The 26,294-nt window shown below is 53.1% G+C and overlaps 1 protein-coding gene across 2 annotated transcripts in view; it reads right to left on the reverse strand.

Annotated features, from left to right (window-relative positions):
• Helz2 (helicase with zinc finger 2) overlaps positions 1-19,154 on the reverse strand; it is a 49,172-nt gene extending 30,018 nt beyond the window's left edge. For both annotated transcript variants that reach the window (XM_090352636.1, XM_090352635.1), the window contains exons 1-6: positions 19,106-19,154; positions 17,221-18,274; positions 16,696-16,879; positions 16,514-16,621; positions 15,501-16,018; positions 12,131-12,772 (exon numbers count right to left, since the gene is read on the reverse strand). In XM_090352636.1, coding sequence (XP_090208762.1) covers positions 12,131-12,772; positions 15,501-16,018; positions 16,514-16,621; positions 16,696-16,879; positions 17,221-18,224 — 2,456 coding nt within the window. In that variant the 5' untranslated portion in view covers positions 18,225-18,274; positions 19,106-19,154. The remainder of the gene's footprint in view (positions 1-12,130; positions 12,773-15,500; positions 16,019-16,513; positions 16,622-16,695; positions 16,880-17,220; positions 18,275-19,105) is intronic.
• Between the last annotated feature and the right edge of the window lie 7,140 nt (positions 19,155-26,294).

A 26,294-nucleotide genomic window follows, 5' to 3' on the forward strand; every position in this document is an offset into this window, starting at 1 on the left:
TGTATAGTGTTCTCCCTGTACTGGGGATGAGGTGTGTATGTATAGTGTTCTCCCTGTACTGGGGATGAGGTGTGTATGTACAGTGTTGTCCCTGTACTTGGGGATGAGGTGTGTGTGTACAGTGTTCTCCTTGTACTGGGGATAAGGCCTGTATGTATAGTGTTCTCCCTGTACTGGCGGATGAGGTGTGTATGTATAGTGTTCTCCCTGTACTGGGTGATGAGGTGTGTATGTATAGTGTTCTCCTTGTACTGGGGATGAGGTGTGTATGTATAGTGTCCTCCCTGTACTGGGGGATGAGGTGTGTATGTACAGAGTTCTCCCTGCACGGGGGGATGAGGTGTGTATGTATAGTGCCCTCCCTGTACTGGGGATGAGGTGTGTATGTATAGTATTCTTCTTGTACTGGGGATAAGGCGTGTATCTATAGTGTTCTCCCTGTACTGGGGATGAGGTGTGTATGTGCAGTGTTCTCCTTGTACTGGGGTAAGGCGTGTATGTATAGTGTTCTCCCTGTACTGGCGGATGAGGTGTGTATGTATAGTGTTCTCCCTGTACTGGGGGATGAGGTGTGTATTTATAGTGTTCTCCTTGTACTGGGGATGAGGTGTGTATGTATAGTGTCCTCCCTGTACTGGGGGATGAGGTGGGTATGTACAGAGTTCTCCCTGCACTGGGGGATGAGGTGTGTATGTATAGTGTCCTCCCTGTACTGGGGATGAGGTGTGTATGTATAGTGTTCTCCCTGTACTGGGGATGAGGTGTGTATGTACAGTGTTCTCCCTGTACTGAGGGATGAGGTGTGTATTTATAGTGTTCTCCCTGTACTGGGGATGAGGTGTGTATGTACAGTGTACTCCCTGTACTGGGGATGAGGTGTGTATGTAAAATGTCCTCCCTGTACTGGGGGATGCGGTGTGTATGTACAGTGTTCTCCCTGTACTGGGGGATGAGGTGTGTATATACAGTGTTCTCCCTGTACTGGGGGATGAGGTGTGTATGTACAGTGTTCTCCCTGTACTGGGGGATGAGGTGTGTATTTATAGTGTTCTCCCTGTACTGGGGATGAGGTGTGTATGTACAGTGTACTCCCAGTACTGGGGGATGAGGTGTGTATGTATAGTGTTCTCCCTGTACTGGGGATGAGGTGTGTATGTATAGTGTTCTCCCTGCACTGGTGGATGAGGTGTGTATGTACACTGTTCTCCCCGCACTCGGGGATGAGGAGTGTATGTACAGTGTTCTCCCTGTACTGGGGATGAGGTGTGAATGTATATTGTTCTCCCTGTACTGGGGGATGAGGTGTGTATGTACAGTGTTCTCCCTGTTCTGGGGATGAGGTGTGTATGTATAGTGCTCTCCCTGTACTGGGGATGAGGTGTGTGTGTATAGTGTCCTCCCTGTACTGGGGATGAGGTGTGTATGTACAGTGTTCCCCCTGTACTGGGGGATGAGGTGTGTATGTATCGTCTTCTCCCTGTACTGGGGGATGAGGTGGGTATGTACAGTGTTCTCCCTGTATTGGGGATGAGGTGTGTATGTACAGTGTCCTCCCTGTACTGGGGATGAGGTGTATATGTACAGTGTTCTCCCTGTTCTGGGGATGAGGTGTGTATGTATATTGTTCTCCCTCTACTGGGGGTGAGGTGTGTATGTATAGTGTTCTCCTTGTACTGGGGGATGAGGTGTGTGTGTATAGAATTCTCCCTGTACTGGGGATGAGGTGTGTGTGTACAGTGTTCTCCCTGCACTCGTGGATGAGGTGTGTATGTACAGTGTTCTCCCTGTACTGGGGGATGAGGTGTGTATGTACAGTGTTCTCCCTGCACGGGTGGATGAGGTGTGTATGTACAGTGTCCTCCCTGTACTGGGGGATGAGGTGTGTATGTACAGTGTTCTCCCTGTACTGGGGGATGAGGTGTGTATGTATAGTGTTCTCCCTGTACTGGGGATGAGGTGTGTATGTATAGTGTCCTCCCTGTACTGGGGATGACGTGTGTATGTACAGTGTCCTCCCTGTACTGGGGGATGAGGTGTGTATGTACAGAGTTCTCCCTGCACTGGGGGATGAGGTGTGTATGTATAGTGTCCTCCCTGTACTGGGGATGAGATGTGTATGTATAGTGTCCTCCCTGTACTGGGGATGAGGTGTGTATGTATAGTGTCCTCCCTCTACTGAGGGATGAGGTGTGTATGTAAAATGTCCTCCCTGTACTGGGGGATGAGGTGTGTATGTACAGTGTTCTCCCTGTACTGGGGGATGAGGTGTGTATGTATAGTGTTCTCCCTGTTCTGTGGATGAGGTGTGTATGTACAGTGTCCTCCCTATTCTGGGGATGAGGTGTATGTACAGTGTACTCCCTGTAATGGGGATGAGGTGTGTATGTACACTATCCTCCCTATACTGGGGATGAGGTGTGTATGTACAGTGTCCTCCCTATACTCGGGATCAGTTGTATATGTACAGTGTTCTCCCTGTTCTGGGGATGAGGGGTGTATGTACAGTGTCCTCCCTGCACTGGGGGATGAGTTGTGTGTGTACAGTGTCCTCCCTGCACTGGGGGAGGAGGGGTGTATGTACAGTGTTCTCCCTGTACTGGGGGATGAGGTGTGTATGTATAGTGTCCTCCCTGTAATGGGGATAAGGCGTGTATGTATAGTGTCCTCCCTGTACTGGGGATGAGGTGTGGATGTATAGTGTTCTCCCAGTACTAGGGATGAGGCGTGTATGTATAGTGTTCTCCATTTACTGGCAGATGAGGTGTGTATGTATAGTGTTCTCCCTGTACTGGTGATGAGGTGTGTATGTATAGTGTTCTCCCTGTACTGGGGGATGAGGTGTGTATGTATAGTGTTCTCCCTGTACTGGGGATGAGGTGTGTATGTACAGTGTTCTCCCTGTACTGGGGGATGAGGTGTGTATGTACAGTGTTCTCCCTGCACGGGTGGATGAGTTGTGTATGTACAGTGTCCTCCCTGTACTGGGGGATGAGGTGTGTATATATAGTGTCCTCCCTGTACTGGGGGATGAGGTGTGTATGTACAGTGTTCTCCCTATACTGGGGGATGAGGTGTGTATGTATAGTGTTCTCTCTGTACTGGGGATGAGGTGTGTATGTATAGTGTTCTCCCAGTACTGGGGATGAGGCGTGTATGTATAGTGTTCTCTCTCTACTGGGGATGAGGTGTGTATGTATAGTGTTCTCCCTGTACTGGGGATGAGGCGTGTATGTATAGTGTTCTCCCTTTACTGGCAGATGAGGTGTGTATGTATAGTGTTCTCCCTGTACTGGGGATGAGGTGTGTATGTATAGTGTTCTCCCTGTACTGGGGGATGATGTGTGTATGTATAGTGTTCTCCCTGTACTGGGGATGAGGTGTGTATGTACAGTGTTCTCCCTGTACTGGGGATGAGGTGTGTATGTACAGTGTTCTCCCTGTACTGGGGATGAGGTGTGTATGTACAGTGTTCTCCCTGTACTGGGGATGAGGTGTGTGTGTATAGTGTTCTCCCTGTACTGGGGATGACCTGTGTATATACAGTGTTCTCCCTGTACTGGTGGATAAGGTGTGTATGTACAGTGTCCTCCCTGTACTGGGGGATGAGGTGTGTATGTACAGTGTTCTCCCTATACTGGGGGATGAGGTGTGTATGTATAGTGTTCTCTCTGTACTGGGGATGAGGTGTGTATGTATAGTGTTCTCCCTGTACTGGGGATGAGGTGTGTATGTACAGTGTTCTCCCTGTACTGGGGATGAGGTGTGTATGTACAGTGTTCTCCCTATACTGGGGGATGAGGTGTGTATGTATAGTGTTCTCTCTGTAGTGGGGATGAGGTGTGTATGTACAGTGTCCTCCCTGTACTGGGGATGAGGTGTGTATGTATAGTGTTCTCCCAGTACTCGGGATGAGGCGTGTATGTATAGTGTTCTCCCTTTACTGGCAGATGAGGTGTGTATGTATAGTGTTCTCCCTGTACTGGGGATGAGGTGTGTATGTATAGTGTTCTCCCTGTACTGGGGGATGAGGTGTGTATGTATAGTGTTCTCCCTGTACTGGGGATGAGGTGTGTATGTACAGTGTTCTCCCTGTACTGGGGATGAGGTGTGTATGTACAGTGTTCTCCCTGTACTGGGGATGAGGTGTGTGTGTATAGTGTTCTCCCTGTACTGGGGATGACCTGTGTATATACAGTGTTCTCCCTGTACTGGTGGATAAGGTGTGTATGTACAGTGTCCTCCCTGTACTGGGGAATGAGGTGTGGATGTACAGTGTTCTCCCTATACTGGGGGATGAGGTGTGTATGTATAGTGTTCTCTCTGTACTGGGGATGAGGTGTGTATGTACAGTGTTCTCCCTGTACTGGGGATGAGGTGTGTATGTATAGTGTTCTCCCTGTACTGGGGGATGAGGTGTGTATGTATAGTGTTCTCCCTGTACTGGGGATGAGGTGTGTATGTACAGTGTTCTCCCTGTACTGGGGATGAGGTGTGTATGTATAGTGTTCTCCCTGTACTGGGGATGAGGTGTGTATGTATAGTGTTCTCCCTGTACTGGGGATGAGGTGTGTGTATAGTGCTCTCCCTGTACTGGGGATGAGGTGTGTATGTATAGTGTTCTCCCTGTACTGGGGATGAGTTGTGTATGTACAGTGTTCTCCCTGTTCTGGGCATGAGGTGTGTATGTATAGTGTTCTCCCTGTACTGGGGATGAGGTGTGTATGTATAGTGCTCTCCCTGTACTGGGGATGAGGTGTGTATGTATAGTGTTCTCCCTGTACTGGGGATGAGTTGTGTATGTACAGTGTTCTCCCTGTTCTGGGGATGAGGTGTGTATGTACAGTGTCCTCCCTATACTGGGGATGAGATGTGTATGTACAGTGTCCTCCCTGTACTGGGGATGAGGTGTGTATGTACACTATCCTCCCTATACCGGGGATGAGATGTGTATGTACAGTGTCCTCCCTATACTGGGGATGAGTTGTGTATGTACAGTGTCCTCCCTGTCCTGGGGATGAGGTGTGTATGTACAGTGTTCTCCCTGCACTGAGGGATGAGTTGTGTATGTACAGTGTCCTCCCTGTACTGGGGATGAGGTGTGTATGTATAGTGTTCTCCCTGTACTGGGGGATGAGGTGTGTGTGTATAGTGTCCTCCCTGTACTGGGGATGAGGTGTGTATGTACAGTGTTGTCCCTGTAAAGGGGGATGAGGTGTGTATGTACAGTGTTCTCCCTGCACTGAGGGATGAGGTGTGTATGTATAGTGTTCTCCCTGTACTGGGGGATGAGGTGTGTATGTACAGTGTCCTCCCTGTACTGGGGGATGAGGTGTGTATGTACAGTGTTGTCCCTGCAGTGGGGGATGAGGTTTGTATGTACAGTGTTCTCCCTGTACTGGGGGATGCGGTGTGTATGTACAGTGTTCTCCCTGTACTGGGGATGAGATGTGTATGTACAGTGTCCTCCCTGTTCTGGGGATGAGGTGTGTATGTACAGTGTTCTCCCTGTACTGGGGATGAGGTGTGTATGTACAGTGTTCTCCCTGTACTGGGGATGAGGTGTGTATGTAGAGTGTTCTCCCTGTACTGGGGATGAGGTGTGTATGTAGAGTGTTCTCCCTGTACTGGGGATGAGGTGTGTATGTACAGTGTTCTCCCTGTTCTGGGGATGAGGTGTGTATGTAGAGTGTTCTCCCTGTACTGGGGGATGAGGTGTGTGTGTATAGTGTCCTCCCTGTACTGGGGATGAGGTGTGTATGTACAGTGTTCTCCCTGTACTGGGGATGAGGTGTGTATGTACAGTGTTCTCCCTGTACTGGGGGATGAGGTGTGTATGTACAGTGTCCTCCCTGTACTGGGGATGAGGCGTGTATGTATCGTCTTCTCCCTGTACTGGGGGATGAGGTGGGTATGTACAGTGTTCTCCCTGTACTGGGGGATGAGGTGTGTATGTACAGTGTTCTCGCTGTACTGGGGGATGAGGTGTGTATGTACAGTGTTCTCCCTGTACTGGGGATGAGGTGTATATGTATAGTGTTCTCCTTGTACTGGCGATGAGGTGTGTATGTATCGTCTTCTCCCTGTACTGGGGGATGAGGTGTGTATGTACAGTGTTGTGCCTGCACTGGGGGATGAGGTGTGTATGTATAGTGTTCTCCCTGTACTGGGGATGAGACGTGTATGTATAGTGTTCTCCCTGTACTGGGGATGAGGTGTGTATGTACAGTGTTCTCCCTGCACTGGGGGATGAGTTGTGTGTGTACAGTGGCCTCCCTGCACTGGGGGAGGAGGTGTGTATGTACAGTGTTCTCCCTGTACTCGGGGATGAGGTGTGTGTGTATAGTGTTCTCCCTGTTCTGGGATGAGGTGTGCATGTATAGTGTCCTCCCTGTACTGGGGATGAGGTGTGTATGTACAGTGTCCTCCCTGTACTGGGGATGAGGTGTGTATGTATCGTCTTCTCCCTGTACTGGGGGATGAGGTGGGTATGTACAGAGTTCTCCCTGTACTGGGGCATGAGGTGTGTATGTACAGTGTTCTCCCTGTACTGGGGATGAGGTGTGTGTGTACAGTGTTCTCCCTGTACTGGGGCATGAGGTGTGTATGTACAGTGTTCTCCCTGTACTGGGGATGAGGTGTGTATATACAGTGTTCTCCCTGTACTGAGGGATGAGGTGTGTATGTACCGTGTTCTCCCTGTACAGGGGGATGAGGTGTGTATGTACAGTGTTCTCCCTGTACTGGGGATGAGCTGTGTGTGTACAGTGTTCTCCCTGCACTGGGGGATGAGGTGTGTATGTATAGTGTCCTCCCTGTACTGGGGGATGAGACGTGTATGTATAGTGTTCTCCCTGTACTGGGGATGAGGTGTGTATGTACAGTGTTCTCCCTGCACTGGGGGATGAGTTGTGTATGTACAGTGTTCTCCCTGTACTGGGGATGAGCTGTGTGTGTACAGTGTTCTCCCTGTACTGGGGGATGAGGTGTGTATGTACAGTGTTCTCCCTGTACTGGGGATGAGGTGTGTATGTACAGTGTTCTCCCTGTACTGGGGATGAGCTGTGTGTGTACAGTGTTCTCCCTGTACTGTGGGATGAGGTGTGTATGTAGTGTTTTCCCTGTACTGGGGATGAGGTGTGTATGTACAGTGTCCTCCCTGTACTGGGGGATGAGGTGTGTATGTACAGTGTCCTCCCTGTACTGGGGGATGAGGTGTGTATGTACAGTGTCCTCCCTGTACTGGGGATGACGTGTGTATGTACAGTGTTCTCCCTGTACTGGGGATGAGGTGTGTATGTACAGTGTTCTCCCTGCACTGGGGGATGGGGTGTGTATGTATAGTGTCCTCCTTGTACTGGGGATGAGGTATGTATGTATCGTCTTCTCCCTTACTGGGGGATGAGGTGGGTATGTACAGTGTTCTCCCTGTACTGGGGGATGAGGTGTGTATGTACAGTGTTCTCCCTGTACTGTGGATGAGCTGTGTGTGTACAGTGTTCTCCCTGTACTGGGGGATGAGGTGTGTGTTTACAGTGTTCTCCCTGTACTGTGGGATGAGGTGTGTATGTAGTGTTTTCCCTGTACTGGGGATGAGGTGTGTATGTACAGTATCCTCCCTGTACTGGGGGATGAGGTGTGTATGTACAGTGTCCTCCCTATACTGGGGATGAGGTATGTATGTACAGTGTTCTCCCTGTACTGGGGGATGAGGTGTGTGTGTATAGTGTCCTCCCTGTACTGGGGATGAGGTGTGTATGTACAGTGTTCTCCCTGTACTGGGGGATGAGGTGGGTATGTACAGTGTTCTCCCTGCACTGGGGGATGAGTTGTGTGTGTACAGTGTCCTCCCTGCACTGGGGGAGGAGGTGTGTATGTATAGTGTTCTCCCTGTACTGGGGGATGAGGTGTGTGTGTATAATATCCTCCCTGTACTGGGGATGAGGTGTGTATGTACAGTGTTCTCCCTGTAAAGGGGGATGAGGTGTGTATGTACAGTGTTCTCCCTGCACTGGGGGATGAGGTGTGCATGTATAGTGTTCTCCCTGTACTGGGGGATGAGGTGTGTATGTATAGTGTTCTCCCTGTACTGGGGGATGAGGTGTGTGTGTATAGTGTCCTCCCTGTACTGGGGATGAGGTGTGTATGTACAGTGTCCTCCCTGTTCTGGGGATGAGGTGTGTATGTACAGTGTTCTCCCTGTACTGGGGATGAGGTGTGTATGTATAGTGTTCTCCCTGTACTGGGGATGAGGTGTGTATGTATAGTGTTCTCCCTGTACTGGGGATGAGGTGTGTATGTAGTGTTCTCCCTGTACTGGGGATGAGGTGTGTATGTGCAGTGTCCTCCCTGTACTGGGGATGAGGTGTGTATGTAGAGTGTTCTCCCTGTACTGGGGGATGAGGTGTGTGTGTATAGTGTTCTCCCTGTACTGGGGATGAGGTGTGTATGTATAGTGTTCTCCCTGTACTGGGGATGAGGTGTGTATGTGCAGTGTCCTCCCTGTACTGGGGATGAGGTGTGTATGTAGAGTGTTCTCCCTGTACTGGGGGATGAGGTGTGTATGTATAGTGTTGTCCCTGTACTGGGGATGAGTTGTGTATGTACAGTGTTCTCCCTGTTCTGGGGATGAGGTGTGTATGTACACTATCCTCCCTATACTGGGGATGAGATGTGTATGTACAGTGTCCTCCCTATTGGGGATGAGGTGTGTATGTATAGTGTTCTCCCTGTACTGGGGATGAGGTGTGTATGTATAGTGTCCTCCCTGCACTGGGGGATGAGGTGTGTATGTACAGTGTTCTCCCTGTACTGGGGATGAGGTGTGTATGTACAGTGTCCTCCCTGTTCTGGGGATGAGGTGTGTATGTACAGTGTTCTCCCTGTACTGGGGATGAGGTGTGTATGTACAGTGTTCTCCCTGTACTGGGGATGAGGTGTATATGTATAGTGTCCTCCCTGTACTGGGGGATGAGGTGTGTATGTACAGTGTCCTCCTTGTTCTGGGGATGAGGTGTGTATGTACAGTGTTCTCCCTGTACTGGGGATGAGGTGTGTATGTACAGTGTTCTCCCTGTACTGGGGATGAGGTGTGTATGTATCGTCTTCTCCCTGTACTGGGGGATGAGGTGGGTATGTACAGTGTTCTCGCTGTACTGGGGGATGAGCTGTGTATGTACAGTGTTCTCCCTGTACTGGGGATGAGGTGTATATATATAGTGTTCTCCTTGTACTGGGGATGAGGTGTGTATGTATCATCTTCTCCCTGTACTGGGGGATGAGGTGTGTATGTACAGTGTTGTGCCTGCACTGGGGGATGAGGTGTGTATGTATAGTGTCCTCCCTGTACTGGGGGATGAGACGTGTATGTATAGTGTTCTCCCTGTACTGGGGATGAGGTGTGTATGTACAGTGTTCTCCCTGCACTGGGGGATGAGTTGTGTGTGTACAGTGGCCTCCCTGCACTGGGGGAGGAGGTGTGTATGTACAGTGTTCTCCCTGTACTCGGGGATGAGGTGTGTGTGTATAGTGTTCTCCCTGTACTGGGATGAGGTGTGCATGTATAGTGTCTCCCTGTACTGGGGATGAGGTGTGTATGTACAGTGTTCTCCCTGTACTGGGGATGAGGTGTGTATGTACAGTGTTCTCCCTGCACTGGGGGATGAGTTGTGTGTGTACAGTGGCCTCCCTGCACTGGGGGATGAGGTGTGTATGTACAGTGTCCTCCCTGTACTGGGGATGAGGTGTGTATGTATAGTGTTCTCCCTGTACTGGGGATGAGCTGTGTGTGTACAGTGTTCTCCCTGTACTGGGGGATGAGGTGGGTATGTACAGTGTTTTCCCTGTATTGGGGATTTGCTGTGTGTGTACAGTGTTCTCCCTGTACTGGGGGATGAGGTGTGTATGTACAGTGTTCTCCCTGTACTGGGGATGAGGTGTGTATGTACAGTGTTCTCCCTGTACTGGGGATGAGGTGTGTATGTACAGTGTTCTCCCTGCACTGGGGGATGGGGTGTGTATGTATAGTGTCCTCCCTGTACTGGGGATGAGGTGTGTATGTATAGTGTTCTCCCTGCACTGGGGATGAGGTGTGTATGTACAGTGTTCTCCCTGCACTGGGGGATGGGGTGTGTATGTATAGTGTCCTCCCTGTACTGGGGATGAGGTGTGTATGTACAGTGTCCTCCCTGTACTGGGGATGAGGTGTGTATGTACAGTGTTCTCCCTGTACTGGGGATGAGGTGTGTATGTACAGTGTTCTCCCTGTACTGGGGATGAGGTGTGTATGTACAGTGTTCTCCCTGTACTGGGGGAGGAGGTGTGTATGTATAGTGTTCTCCCTGTACTGGGGGATGAGGTGTGTATGTATAGTGTTCTCCTTGTACTGGGGATGAGGTGTGTATGTATCGTCTTCTCCCTTACTGGGGGATGAGGTGGGTATGTACAGTGTTCTCTCTGTACTGGGGGATGAGGTGTGTATGTACAGTGTTCTCCCTGTACTGGGGATGAGGTGTGTGTGTACAGTGTTCTCCCTGTACTGGGGATGAGGTGTGTGTGTACAGTGTTCTCCCTGTACTGTGGGATGAGGTGTGTATGTAGTGTTTTCCCTGTACTGGGGATGAGGTGTGTATGTACAGTGTTCTCCCTGTACTGGGGATGAGGTGTGTATGTATCGTCTTCTCCCTGTACTGGGGATGAGGTGTGTATGTACAGTGTTCTCCCTGTACTGGGGATGAGGTGTGTATGTATCGTCTTCTCCCTGTATTGGGGGATGAGGTGGGTATGTACAGTGTTCTCGCTGTACTGGGGGATGAGGTGTGTATGTACAGTGTTCTCCCTGTACTGGGGATGAGGTGTATATGTATAGTGTTCTCCTTGTACTGGGGATGAGGTGTGTATGTATAGTGTCCTCCCTGTACTGGGGATGAGGTGTGTATGTATAGTGTCCTCCCTGTACTGGGGGATGAGGTGTGTATGTATAATGTCCTCCCTGTACTGGGGATGAGGTGTGTATGTATAGTGTTCTCCCTGTATTGGGAATGAGCTGTGTGTGTACAGTGTTCTCCCTCCACTGTGGATGAAGTGTGTATGTATAGTGTTTTCCCTGTACTTGGGATGAGGTGTGTATGTAGTGTTCTCCCTGTACTGGGGGATGAGGTGTGTGTGTATAGTGTCCTCCCTGTACTAGGGGATGAGGTGTGTGTGTATGTACAATGTCTTCCCTTTTCTGGGAGGAGTTAGGGGTGTGTGTGTGTTCGTGTGAGTGTGTGTGTGTGCACCCGTGTGTGCGCTCATGTGTGGGCAGTCCCCTCCTGCACTAAGGGAATGAGTCACGTGTGCTGTCCTTTTGGATTCTGAAAACATTTGCATGCAACCAACTCTGTTTGGATGCCAAGAGCACCCCCAAGATGAATAGACAGTGTTCCTGCCCAGGAGCTTTCTCAGAGGGCACACAGCAAAGGTGATGCACAATGAATCAGAGCCCAAAGGAGTACTCGGCAAAGGCACATGGGCCTTGGCAATCAGGGAGGGCTTGAAGGAGGAGCTGTTGTTTGAGCTGAGGCAGAATGCAGCAGGAGAGGTCTCTGGCCATGACTCAAGGCAGCCGGGCGTGGCCAGGAACTCATGCCAATGGAAGCCATGGCTCCGAGGTACTGTCAGTGGGTGACAAGGGCTGGAGCCCCAACTCTTAGAAGCAAAGGGTGAAGGTCAGTGGGGACTGGGAGAATCTTCCAGATAGGACATAATCTTGGTTCCCTAGAACCCCCAGATGATTCCAGAAATCAGTCAAGGCCACTGTCCTGAGCCCGCCCTCCCTTCCTGGCTCCAGGCTGAGGGACCTGGTGCCGGTTGTAATATGTGATAGTGTGAACTAAGAAACCCACATTGACCAAAGGGTAACTTCCCAGTTGAGAAATCTGTTTCAGTACAAAACAAAATAAAGAGCCTTCACCACAGGAAACACATGTGGGTACCCCAACTGCCTCTAGCGAAGCACTACTGGTTCCTTATGCAAGTGACAGACAGGTCACTGTGTGGGCAACTAGGTCATCAGCAGGACACCCACGGGCATAGGGAGAGAGACGCTGAGGCAGGCCACCGGCAGGCAGCCTGGGCAGTGCCCTGAGCTTACCTGTTGGTGTGTGTACAGATGAGCACCTTGGCTTGGGGCTGCCGGATGACCTCCAGGGCGGCTATGGCCAGGGTGTAGGTCTTGCCAGTGCCAAAGGGGCCGTAGATGAGCAGTGGCGGGACGGGCTTCAGGCTCTCGGGGCAGCTGCCTGCGATGAGCCCCATGGCCAGTTTCTGCTTTCGGTTGCCATGCAATGCAGGCAGAAGAGGACAGGGGTGGGGTGGGGCACAGGCCAGCAGGTCAGGCACCACCAGGCTCTCCTCAGGCAGGGCATCCACTGCCTGATGCCAGAGTCGGAAGGTCAGAGGGTCGATCTGGAACTGCACTTCCAAGACGGGGCTGGCCTCGGGCTTCAGGCCCAGGGCCACGCAGCAGCGTGCAGGAAGTAGCAGCCACAGTGCCTGCTCTGAAGTGGCTCGTGATTCTAGCCTCACTTCAAAAACTGTGTTGTCGGGTGCAGGCACAGGAGCCACAAGAGCTGTGCTGACGGCCCGGGCCAGGAGGAAGCCCTGGTCTGAGTCTGGTACCAGCGAGGAGGGGATGGGGACCTCAGCATAAAGAGACCCAGTCGGAGCAAAGAGCATGCCAAGGGCCGGTGTCTGCAGCGCGGTCTTCAGGGCCACCTGGCCCCTCAGGGTCAGCCTGGTGGGAAGATCTTGGTTGGCTCTCCAGGCCACAGGCTTGGGCCTGCTCCAAACCTACCCTGGCCCCCTGCCCCAAGACTAGACTCATCTACCCTGGCCCCTGCCCCAGAACCAGACTCACCTACCCTGGCCCCTGGCCCAGGACCAGACTCATCTATCCTGGCCCCTGCCCCAGGACCAGACTCACCTACCCTGGCCCCTACCCCAGGACCAGACTCATCTACCCTGGCCCCTGTCCCAGGACCAGACTCATCTACGCTGGCCCCTGCCCCAGGACCAGACTCACCTACCCTGGCCCCTGGCCCAGGACCAGACTCACCTACCCTGGCCCCTGCCCCAGGACCAGACTCGCCTACCCTGGCCCCTGCCCCAGGACCAGACTCACCTACCCTGGCCCCTGCCCCAGGACCAGACTCACCTACCCGGGCCCCTGCCCCAGGACCAGACTCACCTACCCGGGCCCCTGCCCCAGGACCAGACTCACCTACCCGGGCCCCTGCCCCAGGACCAGACTCCCCTACCCTGGCCCCTGCCCCAGGACCAGACTCCCCTACCCTGGCCCCTGGCCCAGGACCAGACTCACCTACGCTGGCCCCTGCCCCAGGACCAGACTCACCTACCCTGGCCCCTACCCCAGGACCAGACTCATCTACCCTGGCCCCTGTCCCAGGACCAGACTCATCTACGCTGGCCCCTGCCCCAGGACCAGACTCACCTACCCTGGCCCCTGCCCCAGGACCAGACTCACCTACCCTGGCCCCTGCCCCAGGACCAGACTCACCTACCCTGGCCCCTGCCCCAGGACCAGACTCACCTACCCTGGCCCCTGCCCCAGGACCAGACTCACCTACCCTGGCCCCTGCCCCAGGACCAGACTCACCTACCCGGGCCCCTGCCCCAGGACCAGACTCACCTACCCGGGCCCCTGCCCCAGGACCAGACTCCCCTACCCTGGCCCCTGCCCCAGGACCAGACTCACCTACCCTGGCCCCTGGCCCAGGACCAGACTCACCTACCCTGGCCCCTGCCCCAGGACCAGACTCACCTACCCTGGCCCCTGCCCCAGGACCAGACTCACCTACCCTGGCCCCCCGTCCCAGGACCAGACTCACCTACCCTGGCCCCCCGCCCCAGGACCAGACTCACCTACCCTGGCCCCCCGCCCCAGGACCAGACTCACCTACCCTGGCCCCCCGCCCCAGGACCAGACTCATCTACCCTGGCCCCCCGCCCCAGGACCAGACTCACCTACCCTGGCCCCCCGGCCCAGGACCAGACTCACCTACCCTGGCCCCTGCCCCAGGACCAGACTCACCTACCCTGGCCCCTGCCCCAGGACCAGACTCACCTACCCTGGCCCCTGTCCCAGGACCAGACTCACCTACCCTGGCCCCCCGCCCCAGGACCAGACTCATCTACGCTGGCCCCCCGCCCCAGGACCAGACTCATCTACCCTGGCCCCTGTCCCAGGACCAGACTCACCTACGCTGGCCCCTGCCCCAGGACCAGACTCACCTACCCTGGCCCCTGGCCCAGGACCAGACTCACCTACCCTGGCCCCTGCCCCAGGACCAGACTCACCTACCCGGGCCCCTGCCCCAGGACCAGACTCACCTACCCGGGCCCCTGCCCCAGGACCAGACTCACCTACCCTGGCCCCTGCCCCAGGACCAGACTCACCTACCCTGGCCCCTGCCCCAGGACCAGACTCACCTACCCTGGCCCCTGCCCCAGGACCAGACTCACCTACCCTGGCCCCCCGCCCCAGGACCAGACTCACCTACCCTGGCCCCCCGTCCCAGGACCAGACTCACCTACCCTGGCCCCCCGCCCCAGGACCAGACTCATCTACCCTGGCCCCCCGCCCCAGGACCAGACTCACCTACCCTGGCCCCTGCCCCAGGACCAGACTCACCTACCCTGGCCCCTGCCCCAGGACCAGACTCACCTACCCTGGCCCCTGTCCCAGGACCAGACTCATCTACGCTGGCCCCCCGCCCCAGGACCAGACTCACCTACTCTGGCCCCTGCCCCAGGACCAGACTCACCTACCCTGGCCCCCCGCCCCAGGACCAGACTCACCTACCCTGGCCCCCCGTCCCAGGACCAGACTCACCTACCCTGGCCCCCCGCCCCAGGACCAGACTCATCTACCCTGGCCCCCCGCCCCAGGACCAGACTCACCTACCCTGGCCCCTGCCCCAGGACCAGACTCACCTACCCTGGCCCCTGCCCCAGGACCAGACTCACCTACCCTGGCCCCTGTCCCAGGACCAGACTCATCTACGCTGGCCCCCCGCCCCAGGACCAGACTCACCTACCCTGGCCCCTGCCCCAGGACCAGACTCACCTACCCTGGCCCCCCGCCCCAGGACCAGACTCACCTACCCTGGCCCCCCGCCCCAGGACCAGACTCACCTACCCTGGCCCCCGCCCCAGGACCAGACTCATCTACGCTGGCCCCCCGCCCCAGGACCAGACTCACCTACCCTGGCCCCTGCCCCAGGACCAGACTCACCTACCCTGGCCCCTGCCCCAGGACCAGACTCATCTACCCTGGCCCCTGCCCCAGGACCAGACTCATCTACCCTGGCCCCTGCCCCAGGACCAGACTCATCTACCCTGGCCCCCTGCTCCAAGACCAGACTCATCTACCCTGGCCCCTGCCCCAGGACCAGACTCATCTACTCTGGCCCCCTGCCCCCCTGCCCCAGGACCAGACTCACCTGGCTACCAGCTGCTGCTGGGCGGCCTCCTCTCTGTACAGAAAGTGGTGCATCATCTGCCGGTAATTGGTGCGCGTGATGGGACTCTCAGTCAGGTCTTGGAGGCCGGACTCCAGGGCTAGGGCAGGGGCCTTGTACTTGGCCATCAGGGCTACTTGCTCAGCCGTCCGCTCCACGGCCCGCACTATGCAGCGGTTGCCTGTGTGCCAGCGTTCCATCTCTTCAGTGTGGCCAGGCGATGGCCTTCCACAGAGCCCTCGACTGTGGGTCTGGCCCAGCTGCAACCCCAGCTTCCGAAGCAGCACAGGTCGGCGGCCAAAGTCAAAAGCCACCCACTGCTCAAAGGAGCCGAAGGAGGAGGCCTGCGCACGCACTTCCACCTGGAATTCTGCCGGGGAGCTGGGCACGTGGAAACGTTCGCCCAGTGCATAGAGCCGGCCTGGAGGGATAGAGGGGGCAACCAGGGAAAACTCTGCCCCAGGCTCTTGTTTGAGCAGAGCCACATGTAGCAGGGGGTCCTGAAGGAGAAGATCAGATGTGAGATGGATCCCAGACCCTGTCCTCCTCTGCAGGGTCCAGGGTGATGCCCAGCCCTTCCCTCCCTGGAAGAGAGGCAGCTTAAGCTGGGTTCTGGGTGCGGGACCCACAGGCCACTCAAACTCTCTGGGCTGTAGTTTCCTCCTCTGCACGTCGGGAGCTGTGGAACCTACAGAAAGTCCTGAGAGGACCAAAGAGGTTCTGCAGGTGGCATGTGGCCCTGGGCACCAGCCTTGCTTGCTCTCTAGGTGCCAGGCACTGGCAGCTCTTTTCCTCATAGATCTTTTCCTATCTACTCCATAGAATGACCACATGGGGTACTGGCATAACATTAACCCTGTCTACAGGTAAGAAAACTGAGGGAAGGAGGGAGGGAGGGAGGGAGGTTGGTTAGAGGACCTGCTATGGATGGACAGCAGATTCAGCATCTTTACCCAGCTATGAGCTCAAGACCTCAAGACTTATTGAATCCTCACCGCAGAGTGGATGGTGAATGTCCAGCTATGCTGGGCCTTCTTCTCCTGGGCTTGATGTACCAGGGGCTGGTGACAGGCGATGGACACTCCAGGGACGGTCTCTGCCAGCTATACACGGAAAACTGGCCTTCAGCAGCAAGGCCCCAGACCCACTTCCCACCATGTCACATGACCCCACGTACCACCAGGACCTCGCTGCTGCTGTTTTGGTACTCAGCTAGTAGCCGCGCCCGATAGGACATTAGCCCATCCTGCCAGGCCGCCTGTTCTTGAAGCTCCACGGTCTGTGCCCGCTGGATCCACTCCTGTAGCTCCTGTGCGGAGTGTGCCTTGACACAGATGTCGCCATACTCACAGAGGTCAGGCCTGGTGTGAGGAGATTAGTGGGGACACACTGAGGTGCAGCCATGGGGGTGGGGCTGGGGCTCAAAGACTAAGTGCTCTCAGGCCAACCCTGGACTATGCAAGAACAGGAGTGAGCACTAAGCCAGGAGGGTAGGACTGAATTTGCCACCCACTCCCCCTTCTTGGGATAAGGCCCAGCAGGAGTACTGCCCAGCAAAGGGTTTTCCTAACCCTGGTCCACAGGGGCCACTGCATTCTCAGCCTAATAGATAGGGGATGGCAGGTGGCAGGGAGGCCCCGGGCCTGGTGCCGGTGGAAGGAGCGGCCTCCCCAGCTCTGGAGTCCCACTCGACTGTCCTTACCTTGGACACAGCTCAAACTTGGAGAGCCCCATGGGGGGGGCGCGGTGCTCCCAGGGCATAGTCTGGTCGAAGGCCACCATCTGCGCGTGCTCTAAGGAGGAACAATGGTTCTCAAAAGCCTCCTGCGAGCGGCAGGTGACCAGGCAGGCACGGCAGTAGAGCTGGACTGAGGCAGGCTGGTTGTGAGTGGACATGGGCTTGTGGTCCTTGGGGGCGGGGGGCTCGAGCAGGTCATCTCGCAGGAGCCCGCCCAGCCGCTCAGCCTCCCACACCGCCATCTCCACAGCACTGTGTGCGTACTGGCAGCGCGCTGCCCCGTGGCGGCATGGCCACCCGCGGCCCACAAACATGCAGTAGTCCAGCTGGCGGTTCTGAGGCTGCGGCCGCACTTCCACAAACTGTTGCTTGCGGCCTTCTGTGTCCCCGTGGACGAGGAGTGTGGGGCAGGCTCCATGCTCAGGACACTGCCGCTGGGAGTCCACGGCGCGCAGGCTGGCTGGGCGGCGCCTGAAGCAGTAGGCACAGAGGAGTTGGAAGTAGCCCCCGAACTCGGCCCGGATGACGTGGGCAGGCCCACCCTGGGCCTGGGAGCCCTGCACGGCCGCCTTCAGCCACAGGCGGGGGAGGCTGTGCTTGCGCTCAAAGTTCCAGACCAGGGCCTCCTCGGGGCTGCGGGCAAACGTGCACTGGTTCCAGTGGCGACGGCAGCCCAGCCCGGGGCTGTAGTAGCGGCAGACCTGGTAGCGCACAGGCCTGGGGAAGCTGGGCCGGCGGCCCACCTGGCGCCAGATCTTACTCTTGACTGCCCGCTTGCAGCGGGCCAGCAGGATCTCAGAGGAACACTCATGCTCCACCTTGCGCAGGACGTAGGTACTCTCGTTGAGGCGCTGGGCGCAGCGGGAGCAGCCCAGGCAGAGGTCCACCTGGGCATAAAGCCCAGCCAAAGATGGCCCCTTGGTAGCAGGCAGGTTGGCAGGTAACAGACCGTACCCTGGGGATGCCATCTCCGTCAACCAGGCTCTGCACAGAGAAGCGTCATCCGTCTTCTGGGCAGCTAGGTGACAAAGATGCATCAGTCTCCTGGGCCAGCCCGTCTCCATGGCCAGGGAGGGCCAATGGGATAGCACCGGCAGTCGCCCCCCCCCCCCAGGGACCCACATACCCTCCACCAGGCAGATCCCACTTGACCTGTCCCCTCTGAAGTCTCTAGGCCCTGCCCGGAAGGAGCCATTTTGCAGCAGATGGGAGAGAGGGCCCTTTTAGGACCACAGAAGTCCCCAGCTAGTACCTCTGGGGCTGGTGAGGTCTGGGCCCACACAGGGGCCTAACGTGCTAGCCTCCCAGTCATTCTACCGCAGAAAACCCCTTTGCAGTCCACCTGGACAAAGCAGCCGAAGACTGGCAGAAGTCTGACCTACCAAGGAGGGACAGTTGACACCAGAGCTCCCGCAGGGGTACCAGGGGTCTGCCTGGCTTGGGGTGGTGGAAGAACAGCTCCCTCCACACACTGTGGCTGTCCATGAAGGGACTTTCTTTTTCTTCACGGATGGGATGGAACCCAAGACCTCATGCGAGGCCAGGGCTGACCACGGAGGCCCACCAGCACGCTGCAGGGAACTCTCAAGGGGACTTAGAGAATTCAGACATTGTTTTGAAGAGAAACGTCAGGCGGCAATGGAAGTCTGAGAGCCCACCTGCGCTTCAGCGGAGTCCCCAGAGCTGGGACCTCACCGCCAGGCAGCCAGAAAAGCAGAAGAGGGTGTGCTGCTGTGGGCTGAGAGCCTCAGGTATCCAGGAAACCCTCAGCACCCATCTGAGAACCGGGGAGGGGGGGGGTTCCCCACTTCCCAGGCCATCCCCACTTTCCCTCGCCACCCTAACTCACCCTGTGCCCAGGACAGGACAGCACCGGCTCTGAGGCTCGATCACTTTCGATTCTGCCCCTGGGGCGACTCAGACTTCTGACGCCCAATCGCGGAAATTACCTCACTGCCCCCCGCCCCGCCCCCGCCCCGCCTTCAAATGATAGCTGCCCCCCAGCGTTTGTTCAGCCAGCTCCAGGCCACCCTGCAGTGAAAAGACACCCCTGGGGTCAGCCCTACAGGACTCCAACTGGCCCTTCCCCCTCCCCCAGCCACACACAAACACCCGGACCTCAGGTGTGGGGGAGGGGAGGGTGGGACTCTGGATCAAGGCTTTTTGGCTCAAGAGAGCCCAGCAGAGCCCTAGAAAGCACGCTCTGGCCATGGGCTGAGGTCCAAGGGAGCGGTGTCTGGGGAGGCCAGTGACTGAGAGCACTGTGTTGGGGAGGCCCTCTTTGCAGAGGTTCCAGTGATATCATCCAACCGCTTAAGACGCAGGCAGATGCTGACACTGTGCCAGAACCCAGAGAATGAAACTTCCCTCCCCAAGCCACACAGCAGGAAGAGCTGGGGGAATTGTGCAATGTCACTTGAACTGCCTGACTTCCTGACCTTGCTGGGGAAATGCCATCAGACCTGAGGCAGCCTGCTGTTGGCTGGAGGAGGGTGATACTAGCAGCCTCACCCACTGCCAGGGGCTGGCATGCACAACTAGTATGCATGTGGCAGAAATAACTAGTTGTCATAAAAGACTCAACATCCTCCTGGCTCTCTAGGCCACTTGTATTGGCAGTGGATGGGGGGGGATAAGTATGGAGAGAGGGAGGAGTGAGGAATGGGGTTGTATTCTAGGATCACACCATACTGTTAGTAGCCTGACTCCAGCACAGGAGAGTTGCCAAGTCAGGGCCCCCGCTAATTTTGCTGCAAAATCATAAATGTTATAACTAATGTACTGTAATGGTTCCTCGACCAATGACACATATCCCTCTTGATAGCTAGCCTACTCGCGGCAAATAAAGTCAAAGAGCTCCATGTGAGGCACTACTCACCTGAGGCAGCATCTAGACATACCCCTGCAGGGAAGTCTAACGTCTCAGTGTCAGCCTGCCAATTATGTCCTCACCCCATGTCCCCACTTGTTTACAAAATCTGTTAAGTTTCTTTCTCCCCAATACTGTACTGTTTACTCTGTGTGATGTACAAATTCCTGTCCCAGTTGCAACAGTCTCATTACACTTCTTGGAATGTGACTCCCCAGTTCTGTAGCTCATGTAACACCTTCTTGGATTAACTACCCCCCCCCTGCATTCCCACGGTTCACATAACATGACCCATGTGACTGCCCCCTAAAATTGTGTTTAAAGCCCACTCACACCTGTCCATTCCTGCTACCTCCAGTCTCCTGGCTCTTCTCTGGTCACCATGGCATCCCATTTTAACTCTCCATTGGGGCTGATCTGGGTTGATGATATTGTCTGCTTTTCTGCTCTCACGGCTCAGTTTTCTGGTGAAGTATATTCACCAGGCTGCAGACCTTTGGGACAAGAATCCATCTGCAGATGTTGACCTTTTAATGAAGTGTTATGGGCATAAAGATGTGAAGGTAGAACAAGGGGTGATGATGTGAAAATGATGTGAAAATAATAATGAATATGATGTAAAAATAATAAATGAATATGATATGAAAATACTAACATAATGAATATGATTAGAATGAAAAGCAATGGAATAAAATACAACTAAAATACTTAAAGGGGTATATTGTCAATGCAAACTTGTATCTGGAGGCATGTGACCCATAAGAGATAAGACCATATAAGCAAAGGACCCAAAATGATGGACAGCAGCACTTCTGTGGGCCTTATCCTTGACCCAGAGTCTGCTCCTTGCAGAGGACTGATGCAGACCAAGCACTGAGGCTTGTGCAGCACCAGAGCTCACACGTGGACAGGGCTAGGCCCTGCTGGACTTGGGAACTCAGAGACATTGGAATGGTGAGTCCAGTGGGTGTACAGGGTAGGCAGGATAGAATTAGGTAAGTTAGGAGCTGGGCACAGTGGCTCACACCTGAAATCCTAGCTACCCAGGAGGCTGAGATCTGAGGACTGCCGTTCAAAGTCAGCCTAGGCACTAAAGTTCTTGACACTCATCTCCAATTAGCCACCAGAAGACCAGAAATGGCACTGTGGCTCAAGGGGTAGGGTGGTAGCCTTGAGCTGAAGAGCTCAGGGACAGCATCTAAGCCCCAAAAAATAATTAAGATAGGACTAGCATACTATAACCATGTTACCTCTGCTAAGCTATGTTTAATCAATAAAATGTATTGCATCATATTACATGCATATTGATGAATTATTTTGCCTGCTCATGACATAAAAGCCTCCCGATTAGACCTCTCTGTTTTCTTGTCATACAATAGGACAAGCTTGATGAGAATATGCATGAAAACTCTGAAATATTCCTGAGAGACCAAGAGGTGATTCATTCCCAAAACCTTACTCAGGAGACTAAGATTAGAGGACTTTAGTTTTGAAATGAAAGTGGAAGACTACATGGATACAGTCTATTGCCAGTGGAGCTGACAAGGCCAATTCTCTCACTGGAAAGGGAGGAATGGCCCCTGTTTTTGTCCTGGGACATCTTTATACCATCACCAGTACTATAGGCCTGAGTTACCTATTCCAGAGAAACCAGTGGAATAGGGTAGAGTTCAGGTCTGGGTGGATGCAGCTGATGCAGCTGGGGATGAGAGATCCATGCTGAGGGTTTAGGATTGAGATTATCTGGCCCCAAATGGAAGACATGCTAACAGGTTTGAAGCCAGCCTAGGGAAGAAAGTCCATGAGACTCATCTCCAATTAACCATCAGAAAACTGGAAGCAGAGCTGTGGCTCAAATGGTAGAACGCCCTCTTTGAGCACACAAGTTAAAAGAGTTCCCAGGCCCTGTATTCAAGCCACAGGACTGGTTAAAAACAAAATAATTTGGAAATAGTAGTGATACTGCAACCAGATGCAGGTGGGGCATAGTGAAGTTTCCCTTTAAATGGAGGAACTCTTCACTTAGAGTCCTTGACCTTGATCACAGAATTAGGAATTTCTGGACCAGTCACAATGGTAAGAAAACTTGGTGGAGGTTTATTGAGTAATTAAGCAAGCAGATAAACAGACAACACAGACAAACGAAGGGCAGGGGCATACTGTAACCTGTGTGGGTACTCTCACAGGGAGATACACACACAGTTCTTTGGCTTCAAGGGTATTTCTATGGTAAAGGTAGGGGATTTGGCTTCAAAGTAAAGCAAAGATAGGTTTTTTGTCTTTGCTCTGATCATACCTGGAGTTGCTTTCTGAGTTTCCAGGGGAGAATGCATCCTGATATCAAACAGATCCTTATCCTTGACATAAGGAAGATGCAAGTTTTGGGGAAGCGTTTTTCTCAGTGAAATATGGATACTGGGTCTAATTAATGCCATCTTGGCGTCTTGCTAGAAGTTAATTAAAGATGGGGACTTCCTGAGACCTTCAGAGGTTATAAAGGGTGTTACTTGAGTTGCAAGCGTGTCATGAGTTCTAGGGCTCCAGCTTCCCCTAGGTAACTGGAGACCTGACGGTCTCTCACTGTTCCCCTGGATAGTGTTATTTGCCTTCGTATAATACCTTCCTTAGGATTAGGTATCCCCATCTAGTTTGCTCAAAGTAAGGAGTTGAGTCCAGTAACATCTCACCGCCATCTGGTGCCTCTAGCTAGTTAGAAAGAACTCTCTACCCAGTGCTGATGGGCCTGGAGGAGAGTGCGGCCATTCACTGAACTACAGATGCCTAGCTCCAAGTGAGCTGGGAGAGCCCTGCTTCAGAGAAATGCAGAGGTCGTAGCCTTAGGGATGCCTTGCATAGAGAATGCTCTGACTCTGCCTTAATTATGTCCCTAAATAGCTTAAATCACCCCCTCTGAGTAGCCTCTAATATTTTCCAATGCGGAAGGTAGAGATGTGATCTTCCCTACATGCTGTTCTCTTGGCCTTTGCACAATTGTGGGGGTTTTTTGTTTTTGTGTTTTTTGGTCTGTCCTGGGTCTTGAACTCTGGCCTGGGCATTGTCCCTGAGCTTTTAAGCTCAAGGCTACCACCCTACCCCTTGAGCCACAGCCTACTTCATGTTTTTTGTTTTTTGGTTTTTTTTGCCAGTCCTGGGCTTGAGCTCAGGGCCTGAGCACTGTCCTTGGACTCTCTCAAGGCTAGAGCTCTACCACTTTTGGCTTTTTTTTTCTATGAATGTGGTACCGAGGAATTGAACCCGGGTCTTCATGCATGCTAGGCAAGCACTCTACAACTAGGCCGAACTCCTGGCCCTACTTCATGTTTTTTGTTTTTCATTTTTTTGGCCAGTCCTAGAGCTTGAACTCAGGACTGGGCACTATCCTTGGGCTTTCTCATGGCTAGTGCTCTACCACTTGAGCTACAACACCACTTCGAGCTTTTGTGGTGTATGTGGTACCGAGAAATTGACTCAGAGCGTCATGCATGTTAGGCAAGTACTCTATCACCAGGTCACACTCCCAGCCCTACCATTGTCTTTTTTATTTGTGCTGGTTCTGGGGCTTGAACTAAAGCCCGGGTGCTGTTCCTGAGCTTTTTTGCTCAAGGTTAGTGAAGGAATGACCCCCACCCAGTTTTCCCAGGTGCACACAGATCTCAGGTAAGCCACCAAAGATATGCACAGACTGCCTGACATAGGCAGGCCAAGCCACCTAAATAAACCTGGCTGTAACATTTGTTGTGGGCCCCACTGAAAAGCGCCCACCGCCCTTGACCTAATAGCTTTTTTATTAACCTCTGCCTCCCTTGCTCAGACCTCAGAAAATCCCAACTTCTATTATATGTCTTTGCACAGTCTCTAAGCCTGCGGGAAGGCTGTGCCCCTCATGCTCTGTCTCAGTAAAGAATCCTTGCCTGTGGAAGGTCAAGTCCAGTCTGCTTCGACCTTTCTCCTCCAGTTTCCTAACAACTAGTGCTCTACCACTCTGAACTGCAGCTCCACTTCTGGCTTTTGATGGTTAGTTGGAGACAATAGACTCACAGACTTTCCTGCCCAGGCTGGCTTTGAACTGTGATTCTTACTCTGTCTCCTGAATAGCTAGGATTACAGGTGTGAGCTACCAGTACCCAGCCACCTTTGGTTTTTGTACCAAGTGTCTCTCTTACTCTATGGAAATGAATCTCAGGTACAAGTTGTGAAGACACTGCATGCACAGGGTCCCAGAATGTGGCCATGGACAGATCTCTGGCCTCTCTCAGTTGTGCTATAGCCAAAATAATCATCCCTGCCATTCTGGTCTCCCAGACTAGACCAGTTCTGCCTGCATTTAGTCTTAGAGCGCAAACTTCTCCCTATTTTTCATATTCACATCCCTCAGCCTCTTCAATAAGCATCTCATACAATCCTGGCCCAAAATGTTATCCTCTTGCTCCTCCAATAGCCTCCCTTTCCCAGCAAAGGGTACCTGTCCTCCCAAGAGCCCAAGCTGAAAGGAGGCATCCCAGACACGTCCTCGTATCCAAGTATCCATCCAACAACCAGCAACACATACAGCATGCAAAACCAAAGCTGATGCTAAGAAGGAAAAAAAAATGTATGAACTCAGTAGAGAGCTAATACCATCTTAATACCAATATCAATGATATCAGTACTTCATAATCAACGCTTGATACCAATACTACTATTGTATCAGGGTCAAATTCCAGCTTTCACATTGCATATCCTTGTTCTTAGAAAACATACACCATAGGCCGGGAACGGTGGCTCATGTCTGTAATCCTAGCTACTCAGGAGGCTGAGATCTGAGGATCACGGTCCAAAACCAGCCCGAGCACTAAAGTCCGTGAGACTCATCTCCAATTAACCACCAGAAAACTGGAAGTGACACTGTGGCTCAAGGGGTAAGGTGGTAGTCTTGAGCTGAAGAGCTCAGGGACAGAGCCCAGGCCTAGAGTTCAAGCCCCATGAACAACAACAAAAAAACAAAAGAAAGAAAAAAACGTACACCATAATGTTAGGGTAAGGTTACACAGCCTCTTACTCTCCAAGGGATCAGGAATATTTTATGTATATGTGGATATGAGTATGTGTATATATTGCATACATATAGATTTGCAAATGCTACCGAAACAGATGGAAAAATTTTAAATCGATATTTAAAATGTGCAGAGTTCTTTGCAGTATGTTTCTGACTTTTCATATGAGAAAGAGACAAATTATCTTCCTACTGTGCCCTTAGTTTCATCTCAAGTGAACCAGGCCCTCCTCCCAAGCACATTGCCCAGTGGGCTGAAGGCACCTCTACCCTGTCACACCCTCTGCCACTTAGACACCCGGCAGCCCCACTCCCAGTCAAGGTCTCAAGGTCAGGCCTAGCTTACTACAGGGCAGTGCTGTTCTCTCAACTGGTCCTAGCAGCTCTGGTGTGACTCATCTAAGCAGCACCTTGACACCAGACCCTCCCACCTAGCCAGAAAGTCAAACCCTGGAGTGGAAGAGAGCATGGTGATTCCAGATCTCTTCTCAGTGGTGAAAAACTGGACTGCCCAGCTGCCAATTCTAGTGGCCCAGCACAAACCCACAGAAGGATATTTTCAACAGATGGAACAGTAACAACTGAAGGGAAATTAAGCTTTTCCTTGAATACTATCTTACCCTGCACAAAACCAGCTGAAGAACAATCATCTGAATATCAAAACACGGCCATAGAGCTGCTAAGAGAAACCCAGAAAACTCCACAGCCTGGGCAGGCTGTGAAGGCTTTGAAAGACATGAGAAACGCTAAGAAAAAAATAGATAAATTAGGTTTCAGAAATATTTTTATTGCCCCGACAATAAAATTAAAAGAAATATTTTTTTAATTGTTCTTTAAAAGACACCAGGAACGTGGTCTAGTAGTAGAGTGCTTGCCTAGCATGCACGAAGTCCTGCGTTCAAATCTTTGGTACCACATACACAAAGAAAGCTGGAAGTGGTGCTGTGGATCAAGTGGCAGAGCACTAGCTGTGACCAAAAAAGCTAAAGGACAGTGCCCAGGCCTGAGGTCAAGCCCCAGGACTGGCAAAAAAAAAAATACCAGTGAGTGAGCAGGCACTCTAGATTCAACCTCTCAAACGTATCTTCTCTGTTTTCTCACAACAGAAGGAAGGAAGGGAGAATGGGAGAGGGAGAG

Source organism: Megascapheus bottae, chromosome 18 (assembly GCF_031878675.1).
Source record: "Megascapheus bottae isolate mThoBot1 chromosome 18, mThoBot2.hap1, whole genome shotgun sequence".
Lineage (NCBI taxonomy): Eukaryota > Metazoa > Chordata > Mammalia > Rodentia > Geomyidae > Megascapheus > Megascapheus bottae.